Source organism: Centropristis striata, chromosome 4, assembly GCF_030273125.1.
Source record: "Centropristis striata isolate RG_2023a ecotype Rhode Island chromosome 4, C.striata_1.0, whole genome shotgun sequence".
In the NCBI taxonomy this organism is placed as follows: Eukaryota; Metazoa; Chordata; class Actinopteri; order Perciformes; family Serranidae; genus Centropristis; species Centropristis striata.
In genome coordinates, this window is record NC_081520.1 from 13,469,285 (window position 1) to 13,490,650 (window position 21,366).

The 21,366-nt window shown below is 39.0% G+C and overlaps 1 protein-coding gene across 4 annotated transcripts in view; it reads left to right on the plus strand.

Moving 5' to 3' along the window:
- The first annotated feature begins 1,174 nt into the window (after positions 1 to 1,174).
- nbeab (neurobeachin b) overlaps positions 1,175 to 21,366 on the plus strand; it is a 194,412-nt gene continuing 174,220 nt past the window's right edge. For 3 of the 4 annotated variants that reach the window (XM_059331641.1, XM_059331643.1, XM_059331645.1), the window contains exon 1: positions 1,350 to 2,406. In XM_059331641.1, coding sequence (XP_059187624.1) covers positions 2,134 to 2,406 — 273 coding nt within the window. In that variant the 5' untranslated portion in view covers positions 1,350 to 2,133. Of the gene's footprint in view, positions 1,305 to 1,349; positions 2,407 to 21,366 lie in introns of those variants that run through there. The other variant, XM_059331642.1, reaches the window with a different exon arrangement.

The window sequence follows — 21,366 nt, forward strand, 5'->3', positions numbered from 1 at the left end:
TTAAAATTCTGTGTCCAACAAGCAAACCCTGCTACCTGCTACTGCTGCTGCTCACCAGGATCATCATGAGGAAAAACTTGACCAAGGGAATTAACGCCACTGTAATAGGATTTATTGTATTGCTTTGCATATGACTATCCAGGTCACCTTTGTGCCTCATAGACTAATCAATGAACTGTCTACTCCTGGAGCTCAAACTGTAATGAAACCAGTGCACATTTATGTCAAGAGAGGGATTGTGGGATAATAATCATAATAACAATAATTATAGTCAGACGTGTGTGCTTGAATCCAGACACAATGTTCAAGTGTGTATTCATGCAGGCCAGAAAATGGCTTGAAAGACATGGTGTCTGCAGCAAAGGCTTTCAATTGAAAAACAGTATTTAAGAGACCTATTGATTCAAGCAAAGGTTAATAACATTTACCATCAAAATTTTTGGAGATTAATTAACTTAATATCCATGTAAAACAGTTTTGCATGGCAATACAACTCTGGTCAGGCTACTGGTCCTAAAAGACCAACATGACATTCGATCTCTTTACTGTTATAGGCTTTTAGACTTACAAAGTGGACCATCATGATGAGAAACTTTTTGGATAATTTAATCTTTTAGACTCAAACGGCCTGTAGTTAGAAGATAAGCCTATAAACACACATCCAATTGCCACAGAGCAGTTCAATTTCTGATTGGATTTCAGGTGTCCTTTTACAATTTTCCTCAGGATAAAGTTTTATCTTATCTTTGATTTTATTGGAAAACGCCTCAAGCATAACACCAATTGCTAACTGATAGGCATAACTGATATTATTAATATTAATCATTTAATTTATGCATGCCAACTCACCATTCGACCTGCTGGGATAAAGCAATTAGTAATGTTATTACGGGCACCTGTGCATTTCCTGCAGTGACTTACTACAAATTAATATGAAATTGGACATCATTTTGAAAATATATTTTTTTAATCCAGCTAATTACTTTTAGTGTTTTCCATTTATGTAGCCCAATATTGATAAATAAATAAATAAATATAAATATAAATAATATATTTAATAAATATATTTATTTTTTGTGTTTTGTTTTTTTTTGCATTGAGGCAGGAAACACAACCAGGTAACTTCCGGCTGCCATGTGTGACTCAGAATCAAGTGTGTGTGTTTTCCTTTTAGTTTAATTCTCTCATTGGTGAAGTATAAACCGGATTAACTTGACTGACCAACAGTCAAACTTTAGTCATTTTTTGTCCAAATTGCTTTTTTTTTTGCCCAAATCATCTCCTCATGACGCTGGCCACCTATGGTAAAATCGCCTACATCCTCAGTTGATCAGATTATGTGATTTTAACCCTTTAAGATCATCACTTCTTTGAAAATTTGCCACATTCATAGGCATCAGATAAGAACCCAGCAAAGAATAGCTAGAGGGAGATTGTTTAGTTATCAGTTTAGTTTATCACTGTTTTATTGTTGACATTAATGGTAACACTTTACTCTCTGGTGTCATATGTTACACTTTTGGTGAAGTTTTTTGTATTTCCTGCAAAACTTGAAAAAATGAGTAAGGCGATTATTTTAACAAGGTGACGATAAAGTGGATGTGGTTGTAGAAATGACCCCATTGCTTATGTTTTGTTTTGGCTGATAAGTGGCCCTGCTACACTCGTAACGAGGCGCCCCGCACTTCGCTGCTCCCACCTGCCCGGTGAACAGCACCGGTTGGCGGCCGACCTGCTAGCGGTCAGTCCCCCAGCTCTCCAGCTCTCCAGCAGCATCGCAGCCAGCGCAGGCGTGGTGAGTGGAACCGCAGGCAGGGGGCGGCAACATGGCGGTGACAGCAGCACAGACTCGGAGACGCGCATTTAAGAGAGCGGCACTCTCACATACACACAGCCTTGTGTACACAGCGCAGGTCAGTCTGCTCAGTTAAACGGCTGGCACCGACTACACGCCGGACTCTCTCACCGCAACTCTCCAGAGTGGATTTTACTGACTTGTTTGTGTTTTGTTTTTGTTTTCCGCGAGTGTTGTTCTCTTTCATTTCTTTTTTTTCATGCTCCAGAGCAGTGATTGGATTTATTGCAAGGAGAAAGCGTGTAACTAGCGCCTGAAGCCGCCCGCTTTGGGTGGAAATGACAAGCGAGAGACCGGTGACAATGCCGGGCTCGATGTCGCTCTCGGACCGACAACCTCCTCCAGGTCACAGGCAACACGCGGCTGCAGTCTCCGCTGCCGCCGGTGAGACAATGATGATGTCCGGCTCCGGTTCAGTGGTGCTCCCGGCTGGGATTATCAATCCATCGGTTCCAATCCGGAATATCAAAATGAAATTTGCTGTTGTCATCGGTCTGATCCAGGTTGGAGAGGTTAACAACCGGGATATTGTTGAAACGGTGCTGAATTTGGTAAGTAAACGTCTTTTCTATCACTCTCAGGCTGGACATTATTGCCTAATCCTTAATCTGGAATGCCATTCAGTGGCAACAATAATTGAATATAATGGTGACGTATGACCATAATTATGCTGTTTTAACACAGACTATGCTATGATTATTAAATATGTTGCAGCACTGATGTAAGTGCCCCTGGATATGTGAGAGTAAACAGCAGTAAACATTCAAAAGTCACACATGCACACAGACAAGGTGGGTTGAGGGATGAGAGGATACTAACACAGAGTCAGTTCTTAAGTTTTCAAGTTCAACAAAGTCTCAACTTCCCTGTGCTTGCTTGTAAATGAAGCACACTGGTGGGGATGATGTCAGCGAAGGTAAAGTGCACACCTGCTGGGATTAAAGTGCATTTTGAATACCTCATAGCCTGCTGGTGCACGATTTATTTCAAACGGTATTTATGTTGAAATGCAGTGATGTAGGTGAGCTGAGACATCTGCAGCTGCTGCTGCTGCTGCTGCTGTGTGGGAGAATCAGGGGCCCTGGAGCTGAGGGTCCCTATAAGATGCCAGGCATTAGAAGTGTTGTCGGGGTGTCTTCTGGGAGCACCAGAATAGCTGGTATCTCCAAGGTGTGGGTTCAAGAAGTGGTGAGTGTTTGGTGATTATTTGGCCATAGCAGCTCCTCAGCAGCGTGGTGAAGATGATGAATATTCTTGCTGAACTGGACCTGCTTCTAACTTATGTGTGAGTATTTGTTGGCGTATTTCTGTCATCGCCCTCTACCTAGATTTTGGCTAAAGCTTTGTATTTTTTGCTACACTTTGTAAACAAGCCTAGAGAGTCCATTCTCTAAATTAATTGTTTGTTTATTGTTATAGCTGCAGCAAAGTGTGAGAAGAGATTATTGTCAGCATAAGCTCATTAAAGGTTTGAACTGATGGTTTGAGCAGGGTCAGTTAATGAAGGCGGTTTCCTCTACTGGTACAGTTTTAACACATTAAGAAGAGAAAGTAGAGCCAGCCTTTGCCTTGACCATCTGTGGGACAACCACAACAGAGCCTGTTTGCAATAGTTGGCCTCCCCTTGTTAGCACACCGGAGATTAATTACGACCTGTTCTGGCACAACAGAAATCCACTTTGTGGAGCAAGACAAATTGTAGCCTTTGGCATGTTCAGACATGAGAGCTGTACTGCAATAGCTCCAGTCTGTGACACCTTGCCCCCTTTCACTTTACAGTGCTATTTTCACAGGAAATGTGCACCAGGAATAACACCCTGAAGTATACTCTGTTTTTTATCTTAACAGTGCACCATCTTTATCAAGATTAATCATTTCTCCATCTTGCTTTATTCTGTTGAGGCATTGAAGTGCATTGATGTCTGCTGTCTTCTGCTTTCTCTGTGCTTTTTTTTTTATATCAAAGTAATTTGTGCATGCTCGTATGTGTGACATTCAGCAGAGTGCACTTTATCCAAACATTTCTCAGGCACACACAGGTCCCAAACTTTTAAATGACTGATTTAATTAACAGAGGTTATTATTGCTTAGCCTTGCTATTTAAGATCAGATGGATTTGATTCTACTTTATGCGTTTCCCAAACAGAAATACAACCTCCACCTACATCATGTGCATACAAATGAACCACATATAATGCAGCAATCTTGGAACCAGATGACAAAGTTATTGTTATTATATCTGCCTCTTCATTTAAATTGCATCACAAAATGTGCATGAATAGTAGTAGCCAGGGAAGAGGGTGGAGAGAGCTGTCATGCAAACAACCCTCCTGTCTGTAAGATGCCTTGACTACAGGAATATATATTATAAGTTCAGGTTATTTTGAAGTGCAGAGAGGGCCTGAAGATCCAGAAGGATCTGTAACTGTATCTCATGGGGTCTAATTTGTGGAGTAATGAAAAAATAATGTTTTTCTCCTCCTCCAAGGAGCATCTTGGAAAAAAATTGTAGTTAGATGTTCAGACCAGACCATCCTTATCGTGAAAAAGTGTTTTATGCTGTTATTTTGCAATTCTTGTTGAGCTGCCAAGATGGATAATTCGACACTGAAATGGATCTGATATTACATTTTGATTGAATTGGAGACAAAGCACCTTCAGAAGATAAAGCAGCTCTGTCCTTACATACTTCACTCTACCAGCGTTTTATATCCATTCAGAATGACATTTACTAATTAATTCACTGCGCTATTCTTGTTCAGGGGATCTGGATCCCTTTTTTGAACACATTTCGTGCAGAAGTCGAAGTAATGTGTATAGTTATCTGCAGGCTGGGTGCCACAGGTGTGCCACAATTTAAATTCTTAATTGAACATTTGTTGAAATAATCATTCAATTTTGATGATTGAAATGGCCAACAAAGATGTTGGCAACAATATACTTACCTTGTAAAAATAGGATAGTGTGTATATGAAAACAAAGTCATACTACTTTGATTTTGGATTATTGAATCTAAATTTCATCAGTGATGCGACCAACTTGTTTTTATAGCTTTTATATGTTTTTTCAGCTGCTTTTTTATGCTACACATAAGGCTAATGCTGCTCTCAAGCTCTGCACTCAACACTCAACACATTTGGTATAAGCAAGACAATATTGCTTGTTGTCTTCTAACCATGAAGTTGGAAACAATGTGGATTTGTCTCATCCTCAGACGTGCAATTTACAGTAGACACCCCCTTTGTGACCTGTCAGCTGACTCACTGCTTTCTCCAAGATGAGAAAATAGGAGTAAGTATTTCTGCCTTGCTAATTGCTACTTGGTATGAATCATTCACTGAACTTCTCTGACAAAAGAGAAAGTCGAATTATTAAACAGCTTGCATCTACGTGATTAAGTATCATCTGATGGAAAAGGGAGAGAGGTGTGAAAAGAACAACGTGTGACCTATGAAATTGGGTTTTCACAGCCCATCATCTTGATCCTGTGGGAGTAACAGAGTTCTCGGGTACTGTCAACAACTGGTTGATATTAGCGCAAAAGCAAGAAATACACTGCATGTACTTATATGATCAGGTCAGGTTAGAGTTAAACTCATCCCCTGTCAACCGTAGAAGCTGTGTGTTAAAAGTTGTGGATTTTCTTCATAAAAAACACAAGCTGTGGTCAATTAGAATTTTATACCAGTTGCATGGTTTCTTGTGATTACAACTTTTTCACGGTGAAAAAAAAAGAATCAAAACAGCCACAGAAACTTGTCAAACCACTACTGCAACATAATTCACTTACCCATTATCCATTTGTGTACTCGCACTCCACATGATCTGTCAAAATATGGCAAAATACAGGTTGTTTGTAGCTGCTGCAGTTAGCTGATTATGTTTCTAACATGACACTACATTTGATTATGTTTGTCTCAAGGGACTGTGTGAGGAAAGCTTCAAACAAGTGCAGTATTTTGACAAAAAAAAAAGACTTTGGATACTACTGAGCTTGTTTAAAGACAGGTGGGAAGAGGATTATGCTGCAGAGGGGATTGATATCTTTCATACAGGATGGAATTCATGTACAGAGATATTGTATATAGATTTAAGGTCAATCTAAACAGAGTAGCACATGGTCTTTCAAGCCTACAGGGAGTGAGCTATGGATGCTAAAAAGATTTTTGGTGGATTATCACTTTAATGCCATGCTTTATCTAGCAGGACATGCTCTCTGTCTCTCTGTCTCTCTGTCTCTCTCTCTCTCTCTCTCTCTCTCTGTCTCTGTCTCTGTCTCTCTCTCTCTCTCTCTCTCTCTCTCTCTCTCTCTCTCTCTCTCTCTCTCTCTCTCTCTCTCTCTCTCTCTCTCTCTCTCTCTGTCTCTGTCTCTGTCTCTCTCAGCTGCCAAACACAAGATTTCACTGGAAACATTTCCAGAAAATATTAAACTGACAGAAGTTTATTAGTTTTTCTGCTAGAATATTCCCTTCTCATCAGTGTCAGTGGTTTTACAGGTAATTCTGTCACTTGCTCAGTCTTTTCTATGGATGCCTGTCTAATGCTTATTGGATGTATTTAAATTGGCTGTTTACCTGTAAAGCACACCAATATGCTGAACTATGCTTTTTATATGCCCGTACTGCGTTCTTAGATATATGATCACTGCCAGTTGCCAAAGCAATTATTTTCATTAGCTTAATGGCATTACACATGCTGTTACAATTATCCTTATGACAGACACAATGATGTAAATTAGACAATGATTAGTAATCACTGATCCTTGCTGTTTGTGATTATCAAATGCTTTTGAGAGTAATTTTTCTGAATCAGAACCAAATAAAGAAGAAAAAGCTTACGTTTTTTCATATGAGACCTATTATTGTATCAGAAGCGTCATGATGCTGTCCTTTTGTACCCGGGAGCTGTGACTGGAGAGTTGGCATACCTGAACAATGTGACTGCTCTTGTGTCAGCAGAGGGAACCGGAGCTTAGCTGATTATCTGCTCGAAACAGGACTTTGCCAGTCAGCCTGTCATAATTAACTTGAAGTAGTACCTTGGAATCAGAAATTATATTCATGTATTACTAAATCGTTTTTCCAGTCACGTCAAACTTTACTGCTGCCTTTATTTTTTCAGAGGCAACTTTTCTTGTAGGCCTATGACATCAGCATCGCAGGGAGTTCTCATCCAAATTGTTAGGGAAATATTGTGGTTTCAGTTCAGTTCAGTCATTGTCGACTTAAACAAAACCATAGCCTTTTCTGTGCAAAGTGTTGCCAAACATCCAAAGTGCTTGATGTCCTAAAAGTTTCTCCAGCTAAGCAAACGACAAAAAATGGAAGATCATTTTTCTCAGGTTTCCCAAAGTTGATTCATATTTTTAGAAAAATATCTTGGCTCCCTGTCTACAAACTTAAACCTGCTGATGGAATCCTGTGTGTTACATTTGACCATGACCTTTTATTTGTAGAGCAGGTTGCAAGGTTGTTAAAATGTTTTTATCAGCCAAGGAACATAAAAAAAAAATCGTCTCTTTTCTCTTTCAACCTGATCTCAAGAAGGTCAATTGTGCTTTTATTTCCTCTCTGTTAAATTATTGTAACCTGTTCTATTCAGCCAAAAACAGTGTTTTAGTTGACCAGTAAGTTTTAGAATTGATTTTAAGTTTTAACTGATTGCTTTTAAAGTACTTCATGGTTAAGCTTCTAGTTAGATTACTGAATTGCTGTGAGGGTCATCAGTGTGGTCAGTGAAGATGGCCACAGAGAAAGTTTGGGGTTCTTTGGGAACAAAGGGTGAGGAGGAAGGCTCTGTGCATATCAAAGGAACCTTTACGTCTTCTGTTCACCAGATTTGAGAAACTAAATTCAGCACTACAGGGTGCATTTGACTACAAATAGTTTATATAAAAAGTAATTCATTCCACTGGCAGTTGACTTGCTGAATTCTGAGAGACTTAAGTTTAATCTTTGGCATGATGGTGCAGTTTAGAGGTCGACCAAAACATCGGCCGGCTGATATATCGGGCCGATATTTGCGTCTTTTACTTGTATCCGCATCGGCCGATATGTGCGTGTGTTTGCCGATCAATTAGCGCATTGAGCAGCCATGCGTTGAGGTAAAAAAAAAACCTGATGCTACCATAATTGAGATGGCCACAGACAATCAACCAGTTGTTTCTGATGTTGGTTGGTGGCATTGCTAATATTTAAATGTTCTACATTGTTTGCTATCCATCTGTTAATATGTTTTGTTAGTAAAAAAAAAAAAAATTCTGTTTAAATTGTGACTTGTGTAACATTTGTTATCATTGTGTCATTTTTATCCTGTAAATGGAGGGAAAAAAAATCAGCAGCACATATCGGGGATCTGTTAAGACTGATGTTAAAATGATCGGCATCGGCCTTAAAAAACACGTATCTGTCGACCTCTAGTGCAGTAGCTAACTGTCAGTTTAAAACTAGAAGTACAGCTGTTTGATCTGCTAGTCTTCTGTGAAGTTTCAATTGTTTACTTGTGGATATAATGTCCACTATCCAAAGGCATACTTAGCTGGACTCAGGGCTCTAAATTAATCGAGTGAGTAACTCTCTGTCCATCTGAGTTAGCCCCAGAGATGGACTGGCGATCCGCCCGGGGAGTTTTTTGTCCTCTGCCAATTGAATTCTAGGACAGGCTCCAGCCCTCCTGTAAGTAAAAATAACTCAAAGATCATTTAAGATAGTATATTTCCAGTGCTTTCCCACTAAGAGCCCCTCGACCTTGCAAATTACATTTTCATGTAAAAACAAAACAAAAAAGATAATTGATTAATGAATTAATTAATTGCTGCATCCAGTGTAATGTGAGAACAATTATTTGGAGTGTTAATAAAACAGCCTGGGTAAGCATTTGGTACATGACCAAACAGTGTTTCACTGTAAACAGTACAAGGCCAATTAAATGAAAACTGAACATCATTTCTCCACATGAACTTGAAATGTTTTGTTTATGAGAATTGAACGTGCTGAACACCCAGATGCTCGTTTTTTAGCCACCATCCTTAATGAAAGGGGAATGATGTGAATCTTTTATGTATTGGCGCCCTGAAATGGAAGCTGTAATTGAGATAATGTGTTTATAGAACAGGATGAGTCCTGCTGTCAAGGTGGTTGCAATTTCACAGGAATTAAACTGAGTAAAAAAAGAAAACTTGAGCTCTACCATTTGATTTGAAAATATTTTTTAACTTGTATCTTTGGAGCATTATCAGTAGAGCAGTATCTGAATAATAAATAATAGTCATCCTGGTGATTCAGGTGATTTCCACAATGATTTTGAGTGTTCCTTATTTCACGTTTTTTTTATTTATTTGTATTTGGAGATTTGACTCTACAGATCATAGCAGCATGTTTTATACTAGCCATCTGTCAAAGTGAGGAATGGCTGGCTGACCATTTTTGGCAGTTGGACACTGTAACATTGAAGTTATTCTCTAGTTTAATTTTCCATTTTTTTTTAGGTTTTAGGAGATAATCAAGACAGTTCCATGAATGGGAAAAATCCAATCTAGATAAAATGAATGCATGATTTAGAATTTCTGCATCTGTTAGAAATGGGTTTTAGTGATCATGGTGACATGCAGGTTTTTCTGCTGTTGAATTTGGAATAATAATACTGCTATCCAGCCTGAGAGTGACATTTGGGCATATATGATAATGATAAACAATAATGAGCATTTTTTGCTTGGATTTTTGCATGCATCTGGAAAACAGATATGACAACATCTGCCTTTGCAGAGAACGAGATATCTCTTCTTCCACTGACAGTTGCTTCAGAAGAGCAGAACACAGTGCAGGCACAAAGCGTGTTGACACTAAGGGGATTTTCCTCATTTGGGTAAACTGCTCTCTTCCTGTCTCTATTGCCTACACATACTGAATGTCATGTTGCTTCCCTCCAAACACAGCTGAATAAAAAAGTTGCTTGAAGTTGTCCTCTAATTTGCAGCAGTCCTCTGAGGCTTTTCATTCACTCTCATGTGTTTACAATAGGCTTGATTACCAGCAGCCACACCATGTGACAGGCTGGTATTGTTTTCACCTTGTGAGTCTGTGTGTGAAATCATTGAAAAATGTTGTCCTGGAGAGACCGACTATTATGAACTACCATGGACATGATTTGGAGGACTTTGCCAATTCTTTATGTGCCATTGTTAAGGCGACAATGCACAACTATGAAAGATGCAGTCACAAAACTTTACAGGTGTGCAGTTGAGCTTGAAATAAAGGCTGAGTTTAAAGATGGCTGTAGTCCAAGCAAGGACATCAAAAGTAGAGGATTAGGAAGTAGGGAAAGAGCCTTTGCTCCTCCACACTTCATGGTCCAAGCCTGATTTGGCATTGCGGCTGGTGTGATTGAATGATGTGATGTCTTCTAGTTTCTCTTGGTTACAAAATATGAATCGATGTGACTTGTTTTTTATGGAGATGCATTGCATCTGTGTGCATCTCTAATACACACAAAGCTTTTTTAACATCAGCTAACTTGGTTAAATAACACAGTGCCACAGCTAATGTTCGCCATTGTGAATTTAAAAATGTACGTTACATCAGCATACCCGGTAACGTTACTCCCATAATAGCTGGTGAACAAAAAAACATATGATGTTGATGCTTCAAGGCCAGTGCAGAAAAAAGTTGAGCCAATTTCAACTTTGATTTGCAGCGCATCACACATCGAGAAGTGTCGGGCATCAGCTTGTAGCTTTGTGTTTCTGGCTTCTATTGAAAATGACTTGTAGCCAGTTGCTTTGTCTTCATAGTCTGAACGCGGCATTAGGTCATTCTGCCAACACTGCTCATCATCCCGAGGTCTCTATTATAAGATGACATGCTTTTGTGCCTGAGGAGCTCATTCTATATAACATAATTCTAGAGTTGGTTTGTTCCCTCATTCTTTAAGTACATTACTATGAATTTATTTATTGAAATATATTTATTTTGGTGTATGTTGTTTTCTTGTGTCTTGTTGAGATGAGTTTGCTCTCCTTTGTACCTCCTTTTAGCCAGACCCTGGTAGTTAGTTGGAATCTCTGATAAAAAAAAACCCAGCAGGCATCTTTTACAGTCCTTTTAAACTGGAAACTTAACTAAATTGGTAGGAATGGAAGAGTTTGGGAAGTTATTTTTATATCAATCACAAATAAATGTTGTTGTTTAGATGATGGCTTAAGGGAAGATTTTCTATTTCTTGTTTCTCTGTGAAAATTGTCTTTGTTCTTCAGAAGCCATCTAAAATTCATGTTGTACCACACTGAAAGAGGACGCCAAGCTGGAAATTTTACAGAGATTTTTTTGTCATTGCAGCAATTCTAAACGGTTATTATTGGGTATAGCGAAACGTGTTGAAACATAAAGAATTAATTGAAAATGGAATCAAAGCTGCCCTAAATTAATTAACTTTTGTTTCATGGTGTTGATTGAAAATCAGTTAAACCATAATGGAGCGAGACCTTTGCTGTCCAGGGGCAATCAGTTTATCTGGAAATGCGTAATAGATTAAAGCCTTGTATGGCTCAAGCTGCTTTCAGTTATAGCTGGCCTTCACTGTAAGCATCCCTCTGCTGCTGTTGAGTCAGTTGCACAGTTTGATCAATCTTGGATCGATATCACCTCTAGGCACTAGTACAGTTTTGCAAATGTCACATTTTTCCCCCTCAATTGTTTTCCATGTTAGTCTTGAAACATTAAGGAATGGCTCCCTGCCTTTTTTTTGCTCTTTACAGCGTGCTGGTGTGTATGTTATTGCCATTAGACATGCTATATAATTCAGTTACACTTTCATTTCCTCCAGAACATGTTCCAAAGGTTCAGTTGAGAAAAAAAAACATTTAACAACAAACTTCACAATTTTACAGTGATGTGATGATTGCTGCTGACATTTCAATCTCCTGCTAGATTTTTTTTTACACATCATACCAAACATATCTCAAAGAGTTGTCTTAGTTATTGATCTGAATCTATTTTTTATGCCATCCCCAAGCTCCACTTGAGTTCTGCTGAAATGTCCTTGAGCATGAATCTTTACTACAGGTCCAGAGAGGCTCTTCTAGCTGTGTGCACTCAGACCTCTGTGTAGTGTGGGTCAATAAAAGATAATTTACCTACATGGATCAATTAAGTATCACATAAATGCTGGTATGTACGTCAGACAGGCTCATTATGCCACATGCTCTACATGGGAATGAACTCTTCAACATTCAGAAGGAATAGCAGTGTTCTCCTTCATGAACTCTTTACTAAGCCTTTCATATTTTCCATTTTGAACCACTTGCTTTGTAGGGGGCTACACTATGCTAAAATTGTGCTTCCTCAGTAAAGTTTATTCCCTACTAAGCCATCCAATTTCTGCCAAGAGCAGTTTCCTCTGATCTACTCCATGATAATCTTCTAAGGATTTGAGGGAAAATTGAAATTCTTATTCTGTGCAAATTTGTTTGTTTAAAAGTAATTTACCTGAACTGTTGATTGGTTCAGGGAGCATGCTGAAATGCATTTTCTCGTCCTCAACCAAGGACAAAGTGAAGGAGTGTGTTTTTAACATTTTTTGCTCTTTTCGTTCTGCTTCTAATTTGCATGACGTTTCTGCAGTTTCTTTAAAGATCTTGATGCCCTTGATCCATCTTATTTTTTTGTGAGCAGCATTTGTTTATTTTGTTGTGGAGGAGTAAACTCTTGTATTCACTGCTCACTGTTTCTAATGTCACCAAATAAGGAATTTGGGGTCGATCTGTAGGTCGGTTTTCTCTAGATAACATTAGCAGAATGTAAATACTGTTGGCTATAGACCCTTTGTGGTTTTAATTGATAACCAGCAGCCAGTGCCCTCAGGAAATGCTAAAGAGACTGGTCGACTGCACAAAGGCCATGGATGTATTTTCTCTCTGTTCTCCCCTCGGCTTTACTCTTCCTGCAATGCTCATCCCTCTTACTCGCTCATGCAGTATTACCCCGGAGAGATGCTGATGGTATATTATTTGGCTGCTGCCTGCATTTGTGTCAGGGGGCATTGTGGGATACCTCTCCCAGCTCAGTGGGGTAATGTTTACCAGGGGCACAACTGATGCCTGGTTGTGCAGACTCTTAAGCAGAGGCTGTCCCTGTGTTTTCTATTCTTTTTTGGTACAAATGTGATGTTTTGCTACAGTATGATATGGAAAAGTGGGCAAAATGCTGTTCATAGAGGAGACAATGAAATGGAGGGAGATAATAGATAATAGAAGGGCTAATGTATATATTTCTCCAAAGACCATTTTCTTCTTGCTAGCTGCATATACTGGTACATACAATCACCCACACTGGCTAATTTGTTTATCTATTTAACTATTTGTTTAAGAGGAAAAAGTCCTATTTAGAATCCAAATGTTATTTTGATCCTGGCTGAGCAACTTCCAAAAGCATGTCGCTCTGTTTGTTTGAAAGGATGTCTGATTGTGGTTTTGCTGTGATGATATTTCTCGGTTACATTGAGATGACATTCCATTGATGCTTGATCCAATTTGGCATCACTCTTCCACTGCCAACCTCTGAAGGGCATACACGTCTGTTCAAACCAATATATATTTATTCCATTCCTTCCTCAGAGATTAGTCTGTGTCTGTACTAGTCCATTGTACAGGCTGGACTTGGGGCTACCAGTGATTTTCATAATGTAAATATGAGTTAGAGCTGAACAATTAGTCTCACTTTTATCATAACTTCAATATGGACTAGTGCAATATCCAAAATCGAATGAGGTGCATTATTTGTTAAAGGCAAAATATCAGTGGATCACTGGTAGATCGCATACTGATGTAGATCGCTGGGTCCTGGATGCAGCAGACCCGGGTTGGTATACATCCCCAGGTCCCTTTGCTGCTTGTCTCCCTCTTCCATTCTCTCAGTCACTTTTCAATTAAGCATGAAAATGCCAACACAATTATCTTAATGTTATTTTTTAACACATTAAAAATGTGTGTGGTATATATCCATACAAAGAAATCAAGCCATGATCATTATAAACGATTTTCCATGAAAATGAGAATAATGATTCAAAAATAATCAGTTCCTTGAAAAGTTGATCAATTCCTTAAAAAGTAAAAATAAATGAATGTCAAAATATTCACAATTACATATTTCCCCCCAAATCATCCATCCCTAATATGAATTATTTCCATCTTCTTTTACCTATTGGATCTAGATAACCATTAAAAACATCTTTGATTGTAACATTTCACCTTAAATGCCAAAGCCGCTGACAGGACGACGGGATCTTAACCCTCTTTGAGTGGCTACATACAACACATAGTTAGTATCATTTGGTTGTGGTCAGTTACTGAGCTGTTGTTAACCAGACCTGTTTACATTCAGGGACAAGTGTGTTGGATCATCAGCAGCAACAATGTGAATACTCAGCCTTACTCCCAGGTGGAGCAGGTTTTGGCAGTGGACCAACTCCCAGCCTGGATGTTAATGTGTTGCCCCCTCCCCATAGGAGCAAGGCCCTGCGCACACATGCTCATTTCTATGGAGATGAGCTGCATCCCTGATCAGGCAAACATGCAAAGTCATATTGCTTGCTGCAGCAGGGTGACATCCAGTTACTGTAGCAAAGTGTTGTCAACATAGTGCAGATGCAGCAAAAGCAAAGACTGCTTGATAACAAGATAGTGAAGGTGCAAATATCTGTGGCCCTGCTCCTGACTTTTCTAATTTAACATAGTTGCGCATGAAAATGGAAATCTATGTCTAATTTGTATCTAACTGAAATATATGAATGAAAGCCAGGCAACATGTTTATGTGCTGTAATGTTAGAAAATAGTTTGGCTTATATTAGGTGTGGCCTAGCTTGAAAACAAACTTGTGTTTGACACAAAGCAAATTAATCCGAAAGCAGTCAGCAGTGTAATTGGGTGTTCGTGTGAGTGATTTGGTGTTTGCATTGTCTCTGTGTAGAGGAATTATTTGTACACCTCAAAGTCATGAAACCCTACAAATTTAGTGTATAATACCTACAGTTCTGCTTTTAATAGCAGCAGCTGTCTCACTCTGGCATAAGCCGACCTCATCTTTTACACCTCTTTTTATCTTTACATTGGATAAACTGATTAATACAAATTTATTTAAATCATGTTAGAAAGGAAAATCACAATATTTTCTCAGCTCTACTACTCTTTTGTAACTAGGCTGGGATTACAAAGTGTATGGACAAAAAAGTAGGTTTAGTGAAGCTAAAATGTGCACATATTTTGTGATATAGAGCAACAATGCATAATTTAGAGCAGGTCATCAGCATAACCGGTAATGGCTACATTTGACCTCTTTGTGATGGCTTTCAATTAGGGCTTGGCGATATGAAGAAATAATTTATCACAATACTTTTGACCAAATACAAGAACCTTTATCGATATTGCAACAGTATTGTGAGATTGATTCTTGGAGCTTTCACAAAATATTTACACAATTAAATTTTTGATAAATAACCATCAGTAATGGGTCTGGGAACCTCAGAAAATGACATTACTTTGCTGCAATGCAGCTTCTAAAACCAGGAAAAGACGACTTGCATATTATCGAATTAATAAAATAATGTATTGCCCAGCCCTACATTCTGTTTTAAAATAAAGTAGTCTGGATTTTCTAGCTGACGCTGTATCCCGCTTTGATTAGCATGGTTTGTCAGTCACTGACGTCACGGAAGGATACTTATGCTTTGTTGTTATATGTTACTAAGGCAGTGGATGAAAGAACAAACCTGTTTTCTGAGGGCTGTGCATCAACAAATACAGGAACTTCAATACATGTTCGCTGCCATACAACAGTGACTCTCCAATGGAAAGATGGTCTTTGTATAAGCCATTTTTCTTTCCATCTCTGCCAGTGACAGGACACGTACAACACAGAGTAACCCACTTTATTGGTGTAGCATAAGGCATCTGAGGTCTGTTTTACAGGAAGTGACAGATTTATAATTCTCTGTTGCACATCAGCCACTAGGCAGTTAATGATGTGTGCTGTGAATACAGATTTCTACATTATGGCTGACAAGGCTGTCATTGTTGATGGGGTGGTTCTGTTTCGAATATGTTCTGTTTTCCTGTACACTTCGTTCCCTTTGGTGTTGAAATGCTGCAGCACTGTTTCCTGCAGCGTGTTGCCATTAGATCACTGAGGGTGCTGTGTTCATCCTCCTCTCCTGCTTTTTGCAATCCTGTGAACGCTTTGCTTTTGATAAAGGTTAGTGTAATCAATCTCCTAGATGTTTATATTTATTGCTCCAGTACAGCTGGGATGTTTCCATTTCCTGCTGATATTGAAGCATGAAGGACTTTGTAAGAGCTAGATCACACACTGATTTAATGTAGTTGAAGTAAGGGTTGAAATAATGGGGGGCTTAGTGAGAGTTAGGGGTTTGGATTACAATTAATACTAAGGGATCAACGTAATGAACGAAGACACTATCCGTTTTTATGGCTCATTATCCTCCCTGCCACATTCTAACTGGATCTTTTTATAATTAGTCACTTGGACATACTTTCACTGCTGTCTGCTTGTTTTTCCATCAGGTTCAGAGCACTAACTTGTAAAAAACACTGTGATGGACTCTCACCAGTAAGCTATTGAATATTTAGGTTTGTCTCCAATGAAACATCGGTGGAGCATAACTTCTGATTCAAATGCCACAAAAGTGTTTCTCATACATATATTCATGAGATACTAATGGACACCTACATGTGTTCTACTTCCACTGTTTAATTAAATGAATCGGAAATGGCAGCTTGGCTTCTCTTAGTAAATCAATTCAGACTATGTTTTTCCTTTTCAGGTGCAGTCAGTATTTTTCCTCTCTTGTCTGGGATTGTATACCTAATAACAATTTATGACACACTATAGATTGCTTTTTTTGTGCCATTTTTGATTATTTGTTGTTTTAAATCGATCTAAACGGGAACCAGTTAAAGCCAATTTCACAACTTGTTTACACTCTACAAAAAAAACAAAATATTTTAAAGGAATCACAATGAATTATGTGCATTGTAGAGTCAATTTCACATTTATTTTGGACATTTGAATACCCCTACAAATGCTGCTTAACACAAAAGAACAACACATTTAACGGCTTCATTTTGCACTGCATATCTTTTTTAGCTTTGGGAATGCAATTCTGTCTCCGTGTGCTGTACGCATGGGCATACTGAAGCCCAATTTCAAGCAAAGGCTAGATGCTAAATGTGTGTCTCTGGCTAATGCTATTAGTTGTGAGAGTTGGACTGCTTTGAAAGGAACATCTGGCTGCAGAGCCTCACTGTTGCTCAGCAGAGTCTCAAGCAGAGAAGGATTACTGCCGTGGCATTTGGTTGAAGATGATTCAGCATGGAATTAGATGGCCTATATGGAACACAGCTAGGGACAGTGTGACAGTCGTTCTCGTTTTGTTAATATGAATAAAGGGTGTTAGGAGTGGTGAAAGGCTGTGGAGATTGCTGAGTCCTGGCATCATGCTTCTGACTGATAATACATGCTTTGATTAATGTTTGAGGACTTTATCTCATATTCCCTAGCTTTGGGCAGAAAATCCCCAGTCTTGACAAAGCTTTTATTTGCCTGTTTCTGTAAATTGTGTGGACCATATTTTATTTGTCAGCAGGATGGTCCTACACTGCCTTTTTTTTTTTTTTTCTTTTTTAAAGCTGCCGGCTGTTTTTTATTTTTTATTTTATTTTTTATCTATCCGCAGTATCAGTATCCTGTCAGGTCCTGTCAGTCCCATATCTCCCCTTAAGCCTTACACTATACACACACATACAGTGGAAACAAAAAGAACATGACATTTTGTCAAAATAAACTTATCAAGGAACAAAAACAAGTGAACAATGGGAGGTAGTGATTTATATATACTGAAAATATAACCAGATGGCTTTGAAGTATTAACTCCTTGTCAACAGCCTAGGTCTTATGTCCTGCATGTGTTGGCCATCTGAAAGGGCCTGAAAACCCATTTCAAGTGCATTGGGCATCAGCAACCTAGTCAGTGGTGCATATATAACATATTGTGGTCACTAACAATAGGTGTGTGTCTGAGAAATAGACATCTCTCATAGAAAATGAATGGAAAAAATCCATTAGCATGGCCTGCTGCTAAAATAAGGAGGTTATAAAGGAAGAAAAAATACTATATTTACAGTTTAGATTTGGGCATTACTGCACTTATATTTCCATTTAAATTGATACAACCAGGAAGTCTTCCTCTACGAATGCAAAATATTTCAATTGTACCAGGTCACAGCTAGACGAGTAGAGCAGATGTGCCTCTTCATGAGAGGATAAAAGTGCATACTGAAGAGAGTGTGTCTGTACCCCAGGTGTAATTTTTTGGAGGTGGCATATTTTGTCCTAGAAAACACACTGTTGTCTCTATCCTGCTGTCAGCCTTGTCTGCACACAGTTTGAATATAGAGCTGTATGTTCCTGGAGAGAGTCCGCGCGTAATATTAACTTTATGTTTCGTTTTATTATTATTGTGAGCCCATGGACATGTCGTCTCAGACATACTGGTTTTCACTCTTACCAGGGCCACAATTACTTTCAGCAGGTGTTCCAGGTCTAAATCAAAACATCCAAAACAAATGAATGAAAACCAACAATTCTGTTTGGCAATCACTTGCACAGTGTGACAGATAAAAGAGTCATTGTAGTCGATCATCAATACATAAGGCAGAGGTCTCTCTACTCAGAATGCCTTGTTACGATGGTGCCAGTCCCTGTTTTTATATTGTATACTGACATTACAAGGGGAATATGCATTTTACTCTCTCCAACTCAATTTTTGGAGTAGAATGAGTCTGCTTGTGTAGAGTCTCATGCTGCCTGACTTGTCTTTGACAGCTGGTTTTACAGTTTTGGGTTTGGTCACAGCAATAACTGTGTGATTTTTTTCCCCTCCACTCTTTGAAATGCTCTCTTCTCCAGTGGCACATTGCCAACCATGGCTGATGCAGGTTTTTATTGACCTTGGAGAAATTGCTGTATCACCACACAGGGGTAGTAGATGGGGAAAGGGGTGAGGAGAAGTTCAGGACAGCCTCGTTGCTACTCCGGGGCACAGGAGGACAGCCAAGCTAAATCCATGTGCCAGCTGCGCCTGCACTTTATAACAACAATATGTTCACAATGTAGGCATTAACAATGATTAGATTGTTCCAAGTTTATCTTCACGGCTAACAATAGGAAGTGTCCCTGTGGCTACAATCCTGCAGTGGTCATTGTTAACGTTTCCAATCAGCCGTGCAGCTCTGTGTCTATTACTCATAGCCAGAGGAGGCTGTGTCCTAATATTTTCCTTGTTTGAAGAAGGGCTCTTTCGTGCTATCCTTCCTGTATAAATTGGTCCCTCTTTTCTAACAGTCCCAAAGAACATCAGTATGATTGAGTTTTATAAAAACTGTTTATGTTCATGATCTCCCAATTTTCAATTGACAAGTGACTCAGAAGTCAGTGTTGGTCTGCTGTCCCTGCCCTCCGCCTGGCTGCACTGGAGTCAGAGCCACTTTTCTGGAACACTTCTATCTGCCTGACTTTATTATAAGAGTTGAACAAATTAGTGAGCCACTACTGGCCCAGAAATGTCCTTGAGGCTTAAAAGTAAATTTTCACTGCCAAGTCAAACAAAGTTGTACATCAAATCTCTGACAGTCCAAAACTTCTCAAACCCCCAGTGATCTCGTGTCATTGCTGACTAATCTTTTCTTCCTTTCTCAGAACCACCTGTAGATCCTCCGGCTTTGAAAATTGATTCACTTTTATGGTTGTAGAGGCTTAAAACAGAAGTAGGAATGTCATATTTAAGACGTGGAAGGTGCTGGCTTGCAGAGACTAAGTAATACTCTGAATACATTTGAAGGTAAGAACCATGACAGAGATTGACAGGCCTAAGTGATTCAGTCTGATGATTATCTGATGATCTTTTAGCGTAGAGTAAGGAGAGGTTCATGCAGTATTTGCTCCTGTTGCATACAAATTTGTTTCAGCATATTATCTTCGTTTCCACCCTTATAAACATTACAAGTGACATCTAAAAGCCACACATTGGACCAAATCTTCCTCTCCACCCAGACTCCTTCTTGTTGCAAGATAATTGTTTTACAATTCTAAAACTGTCAGAAAAAAACATGCTCGCATCAATAAAAGGAACCGATAAGTTTGGAGCCATACAATTCAAATTCATCGTCAACTGGAACCAGGTTCTCGATTCCCTAGTTAGGTGTCTGCTTCACTGGCTCAGTGTGAAATGGTTGCAAAAACTTCCATTCTCTGGATTCTGGACATGTTTAGGCCTGGTGAAAAATATGAGCTTGCATCACATAAATCTGTTCTTCAGTAAAGGATATTATGTCAGGTTTAGTTTATAATTTACTGACTTGGCTGGTGAGCCAAAATGTTAATTTCGGTCATAGAGAGTAAATATTTGCAAAATATTCTGAATCTGGTCTTTTGGCAACCTATGTAACTTAGCGGATATACAGAGCTCCTTGGACTAATTAGGTTCAGCACATTTGGGTTGGGACTATTTGGGTTCAGCACAGGCTCGGGGCCAGAGAGCCCTGCCTGACATGATTAACATTATTTATTCCTCTACCCCAAACATGGTTATTGGTTGGAAGATGGGGCAAAATAATCACAAAGAACATCTTCCTGGTTTATCTCAACCAGAGATCACTCTGTTAAAAACATTCACACATTAGAATCAAACAACACGGTTTGTGATGACCTGCAGTTATCTGAGAGCCTCCCTACCCTTCTGTCTGGTTTCACATCAATCGGTACTGAACTGAAAGAGGGGCGACTTTGCTAACACAAGGGGACCCTGTGCCTACTTTTAATGAAAACCTGAATAATCAGCCCAGATGGTTGCCTTGTTGTATAAATAGTGATAAAATAAAGACAAATTGCACATTAGGTCTACAGCATTGTAATGTAAGAGTCAGAAGGAACAAAGCATTGAAAATATCTGGTTTTCTTTCTTGTTAATAGGTATCTCCCTATCTAGTTTTTGGCCTGATCCCAATCCGGGTCCTGTGACAGTCCTTTGATATTCTGAGTCCAGTCTGATACTTAAAATGACACAGCTGCACATCGCACATTTTGGTTCTTCTGCATGTTGGATACATTAATGCAAATCCTCCATCATACAACACTGATTCCACAATGTCAATAAAACAGAATGTGATACAGACACTGAATTCTGAATTTAATGCATTGTGTTTTTATTTCTTTTGCACAGCATCTCAACTTTTGTTACCAAAACAAATGTACAGATATAATATGCATGGAAGTTTAAGTGGGAAAATGCAACTCCAGAAACTGACAAGGCATAATTAGCTGATTATCTGGCAGATGCATCACTCTGTTTGAGTTGTTGGAAATACAGAACACTCAATTCACTTGTGCTTGTAGAGTTGTGTTACAAGGTGGAGGCTGTTCCCTCAAAACAGTCTTTGTCTGAATAC